This window comes from Anser brachyrhynchus (assembly GCF_964034855.1).
Source record: "Anser brachyrhynchus genome assembly, chromosome: W".
NCBI classification, from domain to species: Eukaryota; Metazoa; Chordata; class Aves; order Anseriformes; family Anatidae; genus Anser; species Anser brachyrhynchus.
In genome coordinates, this window is record NC_137704.1 from 12360810 (window position 1) to 12377036 (window position 16227).

Here is a 16227-nt window from a genome sequence, read left to right on the forward strand (position 1 = left end):
AGCCAGACCCCAGCACGCTACAGTGATTTGTGTCACTTTGGAACTGCCAGAGTCATGACACCTTTTTTTCAAGCATTCTGCCAGCTTTTTAGGATTTTGCAGTTGTTCAGGGGTGAATGTCCAAAACACTGGAGGTGACCACTGCTCTAGAAACCTGCCCATATCCTCCCACACTCCCTGCCACTCGCAACTATCTCGCCTCAAGACAGATCTCCGGATGAGATTCCTAAGTAGTTGTTTAACCCTCAACAAAACCTGAAGCGCATTCAGGAGACATAACAACAAGAGCAGGCTGGCCTGAGTATCCCAAGGATATTCAACATCTCGGAGAACCACCGTAACTAGCTCAGGGGATAAGAGGGTGGTGGTGAAGGAGAAAGGGAGAGTGAACAGGTAGGGAAACATGTCTTCCCCTGCCCCCTTCACAGAGTGGCTCCCTAACGAAAACAGGCAATAGGTGTAATTGCTAATAGTTTCCGAGTTATGGGTTCCAAAGTACAGAGTCGACGTCAGTGCTGAGTACAAATACCAGGTTAGAGTCGTGACCAGGTATTTCATCATTTCATAAGCCATTGTTACACCGCACAGTACCACAACAATCTTAAAGCAGGGCCCGGAAAGGATAAACAGTGCAACAGGGAGCACATACAGAAAGTAACGCACCATAAAACTCAATTTGGAAAACAGGCACAGCAGACTGGAGATTAAGGCAATCAACATCGTGACTAGCAACTATTAAGCAGGTCCAATACTTATACCAATTTTAGTTTAACACACTCTGGTCAAATTTGTCGATATCTCAACCCTTCGAGCCCCACGTTGGGCGCCAAAAGGGCTGTTGTGGTTTAACCCAGCTGGCAGCTAAACACCACACAGCCGTTTGCTCACCCTCCCCCCTCCCTCTCTGGGATGGGGGAGAGAAACGGGAAAGTGAAGCCGGTGAGTTGAGATAAAGACAGTTTATTAAGACAGGAATATAATAATAACAATAATAATAATAGTGATAATGATAATAGTATTAATAATAATAATGTGTAAGAAACAAGTGATGCACAATGCAATTGCTCACCACCCGCTGACCGATGCCCAGCCTATCCCCGAGCAGCCGGCCCCCCACCCCGGCCAGCCACCCCTATATATTGTTTAGCATGACGTCAGATGGTATGGAATACCCCTTTGGACAGTTTGGGTCAGCTGTCCTGGGTCTGTCCCCTCCCAGCTCCTGCTGCACCCCCAGCCTGCTCGCTGGCAGGACAGAGCGAGAAGCCGAAAAGTCCTTGGCCTGGTGTAAACACTGCTCTGCAACAATTAAAACATCAGCATGTTATCAGCGCTCTTCTCATCCTAATCCAAAACATAGCACCCTACCAGCTACTATGAGGAAAAATTAACTCTGTCCTAACTGGAACCAGGACACCCAGGGACACCATGGGGGTTGGCGGCACCGTGGGTGTCGGGGGCAAACGGCTCTTTCTGCTTCAAGCTGAGACAAGGGTCCAGCCCCTTTTGTCTTGTGGGCAATCAAGCCCTCTGTACTGCATGTGATCAGCTGGGTCACCTACTACCCCTTGTAGGGACTTCGGAAGGGGCTGCTGAGCATCAGAAGGGGCAGGTTGACACCTCCTATCCGTCTCCCTCAGAGACTCCCAGGAGCCCCTCAGGCTGCAAATTTCTCACTTCAGCCCAGCCACCTGCTTGAGGAGTTCCTTGAGCAGGGCACACCTGCACCCATGACAGCCCTCTCTTCCCTCAGGACCCAGGGTGGGCCTCCAGATTCCGGAGCTCCCTGCAGTCACCTGTCTGGACTGCTACTTCCCCTCTCAGGGGATCCACCTGAGTGCCCACATGAACCCAGAGAGGCATCATCTCCTCCGTTTGGGTTGCTGCCTCAGCCTGGCTGCTGCAACAGGTGCTCACCAGGGTGAATTCTAGGTGCAAAGAGGCAGAGTTCCCCGACGAGAGAAGGGGAGGGGAGGGGAGGGGAAGAGAACGGGAGGCAGGAAAGGGAGGAGAGGATCCACCTCGCACTCCTCCCTGCCCCGCGCAAACTGCCTGTGCTAACTACCAAGCCGGTCCTGCTTGCAGCGCTCTCGCATCGCGGCGCTCCTTAGGGACTGCTTTTATAGCGCCAGGGGGTGGGCTGCTATCACCCCTGGCTCCGCCCTCAGCACGTCAGCGCCCGCGGCGGCACAAGCACATCTCCTGCCTGCTCGGGGGGGGGGGGGGGGGGGGGGGCGGGGCGGGGCTGCGGCTCTGACCAAGCGGCTCTGTGCCTCGTTATTGGGGGGGAGGGGATTAGAGGTTGGATCCGTTCGTCTCCCTGCCAGGAGCCCTCGCTGCAGCCGATCCGCGCGAGGTCCTCGTGAAAAAAATAAGGGCCTTGGCAAATTGGGTAAGTATAAAAATGGATGTATTCCAATCATTTTTCCCCAATTTAAATTTCAAGCATTGCAAAAAGAACGTCTTTTCCTGTTGGCCAGTTGCTCCTATTACATTTACAGACTCAGCGCTTTTCCAGAATCAATTTTTGAATTAACACAGAAAGAAGCTGCTGTATCCAACAAAAAAGTCCATGCCTCTCTCTTTGTTCCCTAGGTTCCCGTCATTCCTGCTCTGACTGTTGCAAGTTTATCCTGCAACCTAAGGCAATCTTTTTTTTTTTTTTTTTTTTTCCCCCAATGTCCTTCCTTCTTGCAGTACGCATGCTGGTTCTGTCCTAATGTTCCTCTAAACCCTCCTAAAGTCCTCTCTTTACCTTTCTCAATTCCCCCTTCCCTCCCCCCCTTCTCTCTTTCTGTTCTAGTGCAGCCACTGTTAGCCTTATCTAAGGTGATAGCCGTGGCTATCACCTTAGATAACTTCTGTCCTTCGCGTCTTCCCTATTCCTAAATACTTTACACGCTGCATTCAATAACTTTTCTGGGTTTCCCAAGTCTTGTTCCTCCAATTTCTGTAATTTCTTTCTTATATCAGGGGCCGATTGCCCTAGAAAGAGGCTAGCCAATTGCATCCGTTCGTCTTCCGAAGCTGGGTCCAGATTGGTATATTTTCTCATTGCATTTCAAAGTTGGGCCAAAAATTCCGCAGCGGTCTCTTTCAGACCTTGCTGGATACTATACAGGGTTGAATGATTTATAGCTTTTGGAACCACGTTCTCAATTCCCAATTTAATCTGATTTCGGTATTTACATAACTGTTCATAATTTACGGGGTGATTAGGGTCTCAGTGGGGGTCGGTCAGGGGAACGCAATCATCTACAGTTCCCTGAGTGGTCCCATTGGCAATCTGAGCTTGCACATGAACTCAGGCTGTTTTAAGAATTAGCTGTTTTTCTGTTTCCATCATCTCCCTCAATATTAGATCAATGTTTCCCCAGTCTGGATCCTGATTTTTTTTTTCTTCTCTCTATTAAATCCACCATTGGTTACAATACTTAGTTACGGTCTTACAATTAACGTTTCTTCCATGTGGCCCACCAATGTCCTTCCAATGGGCCAAGATACAACCCAGAGGGGTCTTTTTATTAATAGTACTCAAAGTTCTTCCCATTCTGATGTCTTTTCTCAATCTCTTACACTTCATCCGTCTCTGGCTGTATTCCTCGCGGAATAGCAGAACTGCGGATCGGGACTCCGCACTTGCTTCTCAGCGATGCTGCTTCTCACTCACACAGCACAATCACGCAATCACACAAAGAGGCCTCTTACACTTCTCACTCAAGCAACACAGAATAGCAATCACTACTATAAATAGTGTCACTTATTACAACAAATTTCCCAGCATAAATCATGATCCGTTAAGTGTTTTCCGTTATTCAATGTCAAGAACATGTTCAGAGTCAAAGTGCCAGAAAAAATCCAAAACTAAACAAAGTTAAAACAACGTACCAACGAAATCACACCCAGTAACTAGTAGTACAGCACCCAACGTAGAACGTCTTCTGTGCTTTACAGGTACCTTCCAAAACAACGGTACACCAATCAAACAAAATTCCAAAAAGAATACCTTTGCAAAAGATGGTCCTTGTCTGTCCCCATGGTGAGCCAGCTGAGGCGAGGAGTCCCTCCAAGAATTTTCCGGGGCACGCCTAGAGAGTCCCATGTCTCCGTGGCTCCCGCAGCCGAACAGAGAGTATCCCACCTGGGTCGCCAAACTGACACAGTGCTAACTCAATAACCAAAGTTATTAAGCAGGTATTAAAATGGTCAAAAAATGGAGCACAGGAAGTTCCGCACCAACATGCGAAAGAACTTCTTCATGGTGAAGGTGATGGAGCACTGGAACAGGCTGCCCAGGGAGGTTGTGGAGTCTCCTTCTCTGGAGATATTCAAGGCCCATCTGGACGCCTACCTGGGCAACCTGCTCTAGGGAACCTGCTTTGGCAGGGCGGTTGGACCCAATGATCTCTCGAGGTCCTTCCAACCCCTACAATTCTGTGATTCTGTGATTCTTTATTACGGCACCGGGTGGGTGGGGGATCGCATAACACACACACCAAGGGTTACTGGCAGTGTGCTTATATTAGTGGGATAAATATGTATTCATTTCATTTCCCATAAGTCTCTTGCATATTCATCAGATCTCCAAAGAATCATTAACATAGGTTCCGTCTCTATTCGTACGCATACTGGAGTCCTTGGGTGGTCGTCCAGGGTACTCTGTTGGTCTTTTGCTGAAGGCCAGAAGTCTTCCCCGCTGCTAATCTTCTGGCCTTTCCTGTCTTGGACAGACCTCAGCAGTCAAGCCAGTCCTTGCTGGTTCCATTATGTATGCATACAGTCTTTTACTCCCTTATCTCTGGAGTCGTTAACACGCAATTATGTTAGCTAAAACCTACAGAATCAACATCCTTTATCTTGTTCCTTGTCTCACATTCTTGCTAACATTCTGAGATGTAGAACTTCAGTTTTGTGGTAGGGTGTTCACTGATAACTAATGAATGCATGTTAACTAATATTTTTATAATATAGCTATAATAGGCTGATCTAAAACAGCAATGGTTATACCCAAACAACTGTGGGGAACAAAAATGAATCAGCTCTAAGTAAGAGACTCTAAGTAAGAGACTCTAAGTAAGAGACTGCTAAAAGCAAAGGTTAAAACAGCTACTGAGGAATGTGAACTATGTTGTGAGGAGTTGGTTAAATATTTGTTCTGATAGCAATAGGTATGGATGGTGGGGAGAAATGATTCATTTCAGTTAAGACTGCGTGACTGGAGCTGCTGCTCTTTTGTGTGGTCCTGTTGGAAACCTTAGAGAAGAAGGATTTAAGCAGTTCATGTCTGAACAGATTTTTGAGGTCTCGGAGTGATGAAATATTCTTTTGATGTTTTATTCTTCCTTTGTTCTGGGAACAGGACTTTTACATAAAGAAGAAATACCAGACCTTGCTACTTAGTCTTTTTTTTACTACCTGAAGATGCCTGACCCTACTAGCTTAGTCATATTGATGTTAGGTTTGAATTTTTGTTTCTTGAATGCTTATTTTTCAGAGGATGGAGTTCACTTCTAGTTTTAGTTCATACTGTGAGAAACAAAGTTGTGGTTTTGCAGTAGAATGTGTTTTTGCATTGGAAAATTCCACTAACCTTGCATGTTCAAAAGTGATTGTGTGGCATAGCAGTGGGGAGTATGTTACGCAGATAAGGGGAAGGTCCCACTGTCCCAAAATCAGGAGGATAGCTAAGAAAAACAGGACAAGCAGTGCGAAAGCAGGAAAAACAAACAAACAAAAAAAATGCAGGCCCTCTAGGCTCTAGAGAAGAAAGAAAAATAAAAGGAAAACGAGAAATTAATGGTTGGTCAAATCAAATTGTACATATATGGATGCCCGCCATTGCAATCAAGAATAAAATAGCTTCACAGAAATCCCTGTCTGAGAAAATTATTGAGGTATTTCTCACAATTTGGGGGCTCATCCAGGATCTTGTCGCCTACTGGAGAGTTCTTGCCATCATGGACGGGAAGGTGCACCCCCCTGATTTCAGCAGTCCCGTCGGGGGTGGTGGGTTGTCTCGGGATGGCTGACAAAGAACCAAAACTGTTAAACTGAAGACAGGTTCTCTGAAGGACTAGGGAGAAGGGAGAACAGTAGGTACAGGTACAATTATTGAAAGAGACCCAATAATTCCATGCACTGACCAAGGTAAGGCAAGCTTTAGTGTATTGCCTGGGGGGTTCGGGGAGACTTCTGTGTGGAGTGTGAATGAGACGCACTTTTAGTGCGAAGCGAGTGTGGAGTCCCAATCTGCGGTTCTGTGGTCCTGTGAAGGGTGCGGCCAGAGACAGACGAAGTGAAACATAGAGTGAAAGAGAGTCTCGGGGAATTAGGAGCCTTTAGGTGTATGGTAACCTGGGCACAGTAAATTGTTTGGCAGTGTGACCCACCTCTCTCCTTATCTTAGATACAGGCGTGTGGTACCCCTATGGGCGGTGAAGTCCACAGCAGCACATCAGGAAGAGATGGGGAATAAGGGCTCCAAGGAACAGCAGAATGGTGATGGAGACCCCAGAATTGTGCCTAAAGATAGTCCTTTGGGAAGAATGATAAGGAATTGGAAAAAAAAAACCCAAAAACAGGAAAAAAAAACAATTGTAAGATATTTTGTAATTGTCTGGCCTAAAGAGCCAATAAAAGGAACTTCAGTATTCTGAATACGAGTCTGATGAAACTTCAGGCAAAAAATTTATATGTAAACAGTAAGACTCCTTTTTCAGAAAAGGAGTCAAGTTATGCTCCCTATAATCCTAATATTGCACCGGTGGCAGCAGCAGCCACTCCAGGAAGGGAGATAGGGCCTGCAATTAACACTGTCCCTGGAGAAGGAGTGCACTCTAGGCTCTGGCAAGAATTAGAACAACCTAGAAGAGATACTGAGAATTTCGCCTTCCCTGATACTAGCAGTACTAACACTCCTATGTATCCTCTTAGGGAGGTCCCAGTGGGAGAAGGACAAATAGGTTATGTGAACTCCCCCCACCTTCCCAGCAGAGCGGTTAGGAGTTTTAAGAAGGAAATGAACTCTTTAATTGAGGACCCTACAGGACTAGCAGAACAGTCAGATCAGTTTCTAGGGGGTAATTTGTATTCCTGGGGGGTAATGATGTCAATCTTGAGTATGTTATTCCCTGGAGAAGAATGTTCAGGAGGGGAATGATTAGGCGGGCATCTATGTAAGAATGGTAAAGAACCAATGCCCCCCCACCCCTCCAACTGGGAGTAATTCCTATAGAGCAGAAATATCCGCTTATCCAACTGCAATAATAACAACCAGCAAAACAGAAATCATATGAGAGACTTAGGGTCAGAATGAGTGTCCTGGTTCCAGTTAGGACAGAGTTAAGTAGCTCATAGTAGCTGGTAGGGTGCTATGTTTTGGATTAGGATGAGAAGAGCGCTGATAACATGCTGATGTTTTAATTGTTGCAGAGCAGTGTTTACACCAGGCCAAGGACTTTTTGGCTTCTTGCTCTGTCCTGCCAGCGAGCAGGCTGGGGGTGCAGCAGGAGCTGGGAGGGGACAGACCCAGGACAGCTGACCCAAACTGGCCAAAGGGGTATTCCATACCATCTGACGTCATGCTAAACAATATATAGGGGTGGCTGGCCGGGGTGGGGGGGCCGGCTGCTCGGGAATAGGCTGGGCATCGGTCAGCGGGTGGTGAGCAATTGCATTGTGCATCACTTGTTTTCTTACACATTATTATTGTTAATACTATTATCATTATCACTATTATTATTATTATTGTTATTATTATATTCCTGTCTTAATAAACTGTCTTTATCTCAATTCACCGGCTTCACTTTCCCGTTTCTCTCCCCCATCCCAGAGAGGGAGGGGGGAGGGTGAGCGAAAGGCTGTGTGGTGTTTAGCTGCCAGCCGGGTTAAACCACAACAATGAGAAAGTATTCGGGGTACTTACGTATTGCTGACGGGCTGGAGCAGTGAGAAACAAAGAAACAAGCTGAGGGCACCTTCCCCCATCCACACTCTTCCACCTCCCCGCCCTGAGTGGTGCAAGGGGTCCAGAGTGGGGGCTGCAGTCGGTCCATGGTGCTTCATTTCCTTTGCTCCTTCACGGTCACTCTCTCCCCTGCTCTGGCATGGGGGTCCCTCCCACAGAATCACAGAATCACAGAATCATCTAGGTTGGAAGAGACCTCCAAGATCATCTAGTCCAACCTCTGACCTAACACTAACAAGTCCTCCACTAAACCATATCACTAAGCTCTACATCTAAACATCTTTTAAAGACCTCCAGGGATGGTGACTCAACCACTTCCCTGGGCAGCCCATTCCAATGCCTAACAACCCTTTCGGTAAAGAAGTTTTTCCTAATATCCGACCTAAACCTCCCCTGGCACAACTTTAGCCCATTCCCCCTCGTCCTCGTCCCACCAGGCACGTGGGAAAATAGACCAATCCCCACCTCGCTACAGCCTCCTTTAAGGTATGGAGAGTGATAAGGTCGCCCCTGAGCCTCCTCTTCTCCAGGCTGAACAATACCAGCTCCCTCAGCCGATCCTCGTAAGACTTGTTCTCCAGACCCCTCACCAGCTTCGTTGCCCTTCTCTGGACTCGCTCGAGCACGTCCATGTCCTTCTTGTAGTGAGGGGCCCAAAAGTGAACACAGTACTCGAGGTGTGGCCTCACCAGAGCCGAGTATAGGGGGACAATCACTTCCCGTGTCCTGCTGGCCACACTGTTTCTGATACAAGCCAGGATGCTGTTGGCCTTCTTGGCCACCTGAGCACACTGCTGGCTCATATTCAGCTGGCTATCAACCAATACTCCCAGGTCCTTCTCTGTGTGGGAATGGAAATGTTGTTCTTGCAGTGTTACATTGTATAGAAGGAAGGAATGTGGTATTGAAATATGCTTGCAGTGATAAGAAAGCTTAACAGAAAACCTTGTAAAATGCAGACAGCCGGACTCCTTAGAGCAATTAGGTGAAAATCACGGTGTCAAGTCAAATCAGATAAGTGATGAAACATTACCACTTCAAACAGTAAAAAAGTCAAAAGAAGCTTGAAATTTAACAGGCCAGCAACTGAAGGCCAGGCATTGTCTGTGAAGCATCAGATAGATTGTGAACCTGGATTACCCAGTCAATGGGGAAACAGGGGAGGGTCCTGTCATCAAAAAGTATATAAACTGTGTTTTGGAACTAGTGGGTGCGCTCTCCTGCTTGTGGGGCGCCCGCCATTGCAATCGCGAATAAATTACTACTTCACTGAGATCCTCGCCTGAGCCTAAGTTATTGGCTGCGGAGTGTTTCTCACAATTTGGGGGCTCGTCCGGGATCCAGTCACCTACCGGGGAGCCCCACCGCCGCAGCAGCAGGAAGGCATGCCCCGCTGATTTCAGCGGTCCTGTGCATTGACGGTGGCGGTTCTGCGGAGAGCTGACAGAGGGCCCGAGAGTGATTAAAGAGGCAGGATCCGTGAAGTAGTGGGGAAAAGGAAGAAGGTAGGCACTCAGGGTTTTAAGAATTGATCCGGTAACTCTGTGCACAGACCAAGGTAAGAAATATTAAGTATTGCCTCGGGGGTCGGGCGAGACTGTGTGATGTGTGATGTGTGATTGAGACGTACTTTTGTACGAAGCGAGTGTGGAGTCCTGATCCGCGGTTCCGTAGCTCCGCGAGGGGCACGGCCGGAGACGGACGAAGCGTGAGATAAGGGAGAGAAAGGAAGAGTCTCGGGAAATTTGGTGTGCGGTAAGCCTTGCACGGGGTAGTGCTCGGAAGTACACCAGGGAAATTTGGAGTGCGGTAAGCCTTGCACGGGGTAGTGCTCGGAAGTACACCAGGGAAATTTGGTGTGCGGTAATCCTTGCACGGGGTAGTGCTCGGAAGTACACCAGGGAAATTTGGTGTGCGGTAAGCCTTGCACGGGGTAGTGCTCGGAAGTACACCAGGGAAATTTGGTGTGCGGTAAGCCTTGCACGGGGTAGTGCTTGGCAGTACACCAGGGAAATTTGGTGTGCGGTAATCCTTGCACGGGGTAGTGCTCGGAAGTACACCAGGGAAATTTGGTGTGCGGTAAGCCTTGCACGGGGAAGTGCTTGGCAGTACACCAGGGAAATTTGGTGTGCGGTAAGCCTTGCACGGGGTAGTGCTCGGAAGTACACCAGGGAAATTTGGTGTGCGGTAAGCCCTTGCACAGGGAAGTGCTTGGCAATACACCAGGGAAATTTGGTGTGCGGTAATCCTTGCACGGGGTAGTGCTCGGAAGTACACCAGGGAAATTTGGTGTGCGGTAATCCTTGCACGGGGTAGTGCTCGGAAGTACACCAGGGAAATCTGGTGTGCGGTAAGCCTTGCACGGGGTAGTGCTTGGCAGTACACCAGGGAAATTTGGTGTGCGGTAATCCTTGCACGGGGTAGTGCTCGGAAGTACACCAGGGAAATTTGGTGTGCGGTAAGCCTTGCACGGGGTAGTGCTTGGCAGTACACCAGGGAAATTTGGTGTGCGGTAAGCCTTGCACGGGGTAGTGCTTGGCAGTACACCAGGGAAATTTGGTGTGCGGTAAGCCTTGCACGGGGAAGTGCTTGGCAGTACACCAGGGAAATTTGGTGTGCGGTAATCCTTGCACGGGGTAGTGCTCGGAAGTACACCAGGGAAATTTGGTGTGCGGTAAGCCTTGCACGGGGTAGTGCTCGGAAGTACACCAGGGAAATTTGGTGTGCGGTAATCCTTGCACGGGGTAGTGCTCGGAAGTACACCAGGGAATCTGGTAAACTCATAGGTGTGCGGTAGCTCTTGCACGGGGAAATGCTTGGCAGTACACCCCCATTTTCCAGGATAGGAAAAATGGGAAATATGAGTTCCAGGGGACAGGGAGATATCCCTGGGGGAGTGCCTCCCGACTGTCCTTTAGGAAGGATGTTGAGAAATTGGAAGAATAACCCCAAAACTAAGGAAAAAGATAGGAAGAAAATGGTTAAATATTGTGTATCAGTCTGGACGAAAGAACCAATTAAAGGAGCTGCAGTATTTTGGCCAAAACACGGGTCTGACAAAGATTGGGTATGTCAGGCCTTAAATTTTTATGTTAATAACAAATTTCCATTTTCGGAAGAAGAATCGGAGTATGCAGCTTGTTGGATACAAGGAATAAATTTGGTTTTGAGCAAAAATCAGAATAAAGAGGGAAAGAAAAAGGAAGAGACAAGTGATAAATGGGACCTTCTGGATAACTTACCTCCTCCTTATAACCCCCAAGTTGCTGCAGCAGCAGCGGCTGCTGTAGCAGTTCCTCCGAAAGAAGAGACAGGAACTATAGATAACATTAGCTCTGGGAACAGGAGGTACCCCAAACTGGTAAAAGAATTAGAACAAGGTAGAAGAGGTACTGAGAATTTTGCCTTCCCTGATACTAACAGTACTAGCACTAACTGTGTATCCTCTTAAGTGAACTTCCCCCCCTCCTTACCAGCAGAGAGGTTAGGAGTTTCCTAGGACCTAACTTATACTCTTGGGGAGGGGGAATTATGTATATAAATATGTTGTTTACAGGGAAAGAAATGGGAATGATCAGGAGGAGAGCTGCAATACAAAAATGGGAAAGAACTCATCCTCCAGGACCAGGGGTAATACCGGCAGGGCAGAAATAACCACTTGCCGATCCTGGCTGGAAGAATAATAGTGTGCAACACAGAAATCATATGAGAGACTTGGGGTCAGAATGAGAAAGTACTTGGGGATGAATCCTGAGGACCCGGTATCCCAAGGGCTCTTGAAAGTTCATTTTGTGATTGAAGCCTGGCAAGATGCACAGAAGATGCTCCAGAAGGTGGGGGGGATGTAGTGAACAGTCACTGGGGGGCCCTCCTGTGGGAGGCCCTGAAGGTGTGTGTCAAGAGGGGAGATGAGAAGGAAAAGCAGAGAGTGAAACTAATGGTATTGACAGTGTAGCAGGTAGTGAGGCAGAGGGTTGGAGAAAGAGGAAGAAAATCTTCAGGGGGAGTCAGGGCCAGGATGGAAAAGAGGGGAAGAGAGATGAAGGAATGGCAGGCAAGGAAAGCTACCCGTGTTGTGGCCTGAATCTTAGCAGGGACAGGCTTTGATAGGATGTTTTAAGTGTGGGCAGGCTGGCCACTTCAGGTAGGAATATCCGGAGTGGAAGAAGGAGGAGAGAAGGAAAATGGGATGAGGGAGAAAGGTATGGAATTAAGTTGGCTAATGACTGAGACTTTGGAGAAAGTACAGGCTGGAGAAAGATAAGAAGAAGTGTTAAAAAGGGTTATTAAAGGTGTTAAAGGTGTGGTATGTATTGTTTGACAGAGCTGTTTTTTTTGAATGAGTTGGGAAAGTTGAATGAGCAGGGAAAGAGGATGTAGGCACTATCTAAGTAACAGTCTAGAAGTTTTGGTATATTTGCTGTGGTGTTTGGTCAGTTTCCCAAGTATCGAGAAGGGGCGGGGGCGGGGGGGGGGGGGCAGCATGCTCCACCAGGGGCCTCTCCACAGGCCGCAGGGGGCTTCGGCTCCGGCGCCTGGAGCGCCTCCACCCCCTCCTTCTGTGCTGACTTTGGTGTCTGCGGGGAGGTTTCTCGCTCCTTGCTCTCCCAGCTGCTGTTGAGCAGCAGGTTTTTGTTTGTTTGTTTGTTTGTTTTCGTGGATGTGCTCTCACAGAGGCACGGACTGTGTTGCTCATGGCTTGGCTCTGGGCAGTGGTGGGCCCCTCTGGGGCCGGATGAAATTGTCCCTTATCTGCTACGGGGTGGTTTCTGGATTCTCCTCGATTCTCCCGAACCTTGCCATCAAACACAATACACAGGGGCAGCTAGGTCATTACTGGCCTGTAAAGTATCAGGGATTAAATTAACTAATGAAACCCTAACAAAATTAAATTAACTAATTAAATTAACTAATGAAACCCTAACAAGTGATGGGGGTAGAAGGGGCTGGGATAACAGTGCCACCTTTGGGGGATACCAAGCTGAGACTAGGGGATAAAATGATCTCTGGGCAATTATTGTATGTGCCCAAGGCAGGGACTAACTTGTTGGGAAGGGATTTGATGATGAAATTGGGCATTCAAATAGTAAATTGTTAGACTGGAATAACAGTGGTATTAATGGAGTGCTCTCAGGCCCTGAGAGCAAAGATATATTCACCTCTGACTGGAAAGACTCTGAAGTGGGGGCGGAAGCAACAATACATATGGACAGTTTTACCTCAGGGGTTTACAGGGCCTCCGATTAATTTGGGCAAAGTTCTAGAACAGATTTTGGAGCAATTCCAACCTCCCAAGGAGGAATTTCTGTTACAAAATGTGTATGATCGTTTATTGTCAGGACAGGAGAAAACAGTTGTGAAGGAAGCTACTAACAAGCTATTCAACTTTCTGGGAAAGCAGGGCTTGGGAGTATTGAAAAATAAATTACAATACGTAGAAAGAGAAGTCAGGTATTTAAGGCATCTAATGTCTGAGGGAAAACTGAGAATAAATCCAGAGAGGATTCAGGGAATTGTTGAAAACTAAGAAAGAACTAAAAAGTTTTTAAGAGAGATTTCTTTAAGGAATCAGGAGCCACGAAGCCTGAGGGAAAATGGATACTCCCTGATGGGAGAGAAATGCTGAATAAAGCACCAATGAGGCAAATATGATGTTTTACATCAAGAGAGTCATTGGGAGATGCAAGCAATGTGTGATGTTGTGCTAAGAAAGTATGTCTGTGTAGGAATACACACTTTAGTGAAGCAAATATGCAGAGGATGTACCATATGTCAAAAGGCAAATAAAAAGGTCATTTGTAACTAACCTAGAGGGGGATGGGAGCCAGGGATTCGACCTTTACAAAGTATACAGGTAGACTTTACTGAGTTACGTAAAGGAGGGAGATTTAAGTACTTGTTTGTCCTAATTGACCACGTGACTGGATGGGTGTAAGCTTTCCCCTCTGTATCTGCCACTGCAAACACGGTGGCTAAGGTATCACTGGAGCAAATAGTCCCTAGATATGGGATAGCTGAAAACATTGATTCAGATCAAGGAAATAATTTCACTTCACAAGTACTGCAAGGGTTAATGCAGGCCTTAGAGATTGAGTGGGATTTTCACACCCCCTGGCATCCCTCCTCTTCTGGGAAGGTGGAGCGAATGAACCAGACATTAAAGAAGCAATTAACTAAATTAGTGTTAGAAACCCAACTTCCTTGGGTAAATGCTTACCTTTAGCACTCCTCCAGGTTCAAACAGCACCAAGAAAGGATATAGGAATATCACCATATGAGATGCTGTTCGGATTACCCTATCTGGGCAGAAGGGATGAGATACCACAATTCGAAACAAGAGAGTTTTCTTAAGAACTGTATTCTGGGGTTGTCCTCTTCTTTGTCATTTCTCAGGACCCGTGGGAAATTGGGTCCTGATTCAGACCTGGAAAGGATCAACTCCGGCCCGAATGGGAAGGACACTTCCAAGTACTACTAACCACTGAAACAGCCATAGGAACTGCAGAAAAAGGTTGGACTCACTATACTCAAGTGAAGGCATCCGTCGACCCTAGTACCTGGGAAGCTGTTCCTACAGAAGACTTGTTGGAAGCTGAAATCGAAGAGAAAAATCTCATAGTGGACTCTGAGCAGGATAAGAGCTTGCAATTGTAAACTAACCTTTTATTTTCACAGGTAACTAATGAGTGTGACTTGTGCTTGAGAGAAAGGACTGGCCTATAGTGAACTGAAGTGTTCCCAAGGGGGGTTTGTTATGGTAGTAGTGTATATCTTATTCTTTGTATTGATAATTATTTGGAAACCTAAGGTTTAAAAATAATGACAGGGAAAAATCAATTATTAATTTTGTTTTTAGTGATTGTAGGCCTCAGAGAAAGTCTTGGTCAATTGGCAACTTGGAAAAGGCATGACCAGATAATAGTAAGATGGGATACCCCATAAAAATATGGGTGAATGTGACAGAGGGTTATGTACCGCAATCTGTCATGTTTGATGCTTGTGAGGTGTTAGCTTGTGGAGATTTAAATGCCCAACGACAATTGAGCAGAGGGAACAAATAACTGGTAGAGACCCAACAGCCAGATTGAGAATAGCTGTATGGAAACGATCCTCTATTGCCATCAGAGAAAGGGAGAAACTCAAGGAGAAAACAGGAGAGAAAACAGGAGGCCCTCTTTGAAATGCGGCAGTTCAAACATTTGAGATTGAAACAGGGTATGGGGATGTGAATGCCTGGATAGAATGGGTCAAATATACTGTCCAGAGTCTCAACCATAGCAATTGCTATGCTTGTGCCTCGGGATGACTGATTGCCCAGATAGTGCCCTGCCCATTGGGGTGGACCAAGGATTCCCAGGGAATGCGATGTATGATTGCATTGTACCAAGAAAAGACTGCCTGGGGAAATGAGGCCTGTAAGTCTCTCTCTTTGCTATTCCCTTCCTCGCATGATAGCAATATCAGGGTTCCCCCTGTATTCTCTACAGCTATAGGTAACCATACAGCTTGCCTCTCACGGCAGGGTGTGAGTGCTACCCGGCATCTGGGAGAATTTGCCTTGTGCACGAGGACCTTGAATGCTACCGAGGACTTGATGGGAAACTATTCAAGACTTGAGATCCCTAGGGCAGATCTCTGGTGGTACTGTGGAGGGAAGATCTTACGGTCCACCCTACCATCTAACTGGGGAGGCACTTGTGCACTTGTTCAATTAGCTATACCCTTCACCCTGGCATTTGAAAGCGAAACATCACAAATACCCAGAAGAAGTAAAAGAGGCTTAGGAATATCATTTGATGATAGAGTATACATAGATTCTATAGGGGTGCCTAGAGGAGTTCCTGATGAACAGGAAGCCAGGAATCAAATTGCTGCAGGGTTTGAGTCACTGTTCTGGTGGGTAACAATTAATAAAAATGTGGATTGGATTAATTATATCTATTATAATCAGCAGAGATTCATAAACTATACAAGAGATGCGATAAGAGGAATCGCTGAACAACTAGATGCCACCAGCAAAATGGCTTGGGAAAACAGAATAGCATTAGATACGATTCTTGCGGAGAAAGGTGGTGTGTGCGTGATGCTGGGCAACCGTTGTTGTACTTTTATCCCTAACAATACTGCCCTGGATGGCACAGTAACTAGAGCATTGCAAGGGCTTACCACCCTTGCCAATGAATTGGCAGAAAACTCAGGAACAGACACTTCCATCACAGGATGGTTGGAATCTTGGTTTGGTAAATGGAAAGGAATGGTAG

General features: G+C 46.9%; 2 protein-coding genes across 2 annotated transcripts in view; both read right to left on the reverse strand.

Moving 5' to 3' along the window:
* The window catches only part of LOC308184985 (uncharacterized protein), a gene marked incomplete at its 5' end in the record, with an annotated part of 185793 nt that overhangs the window by 164631 nt on the left and 4935 nt on the right, over nucleotides 1-16227 (reverse strand). The window contains one exon of the mRNA XM_080572529.1: nucleotides 10113-10878. Coding sequence (XP_080428655.1) covers nucleotides 10113-10878 — 766 coding nt within the window. The remainder of the gene's footprint in view (nucleotides 1-10112; nucleotides 10879-16227) is intronic.
* Nucleotides 1-16227, reverse strand: part of LOC308184722 (uncharacterized protein) — a 362730-nt gene that overhangs the window by 159549 nt on the left and 186954 nt on the right. The window lies entirely within an intron of this gene.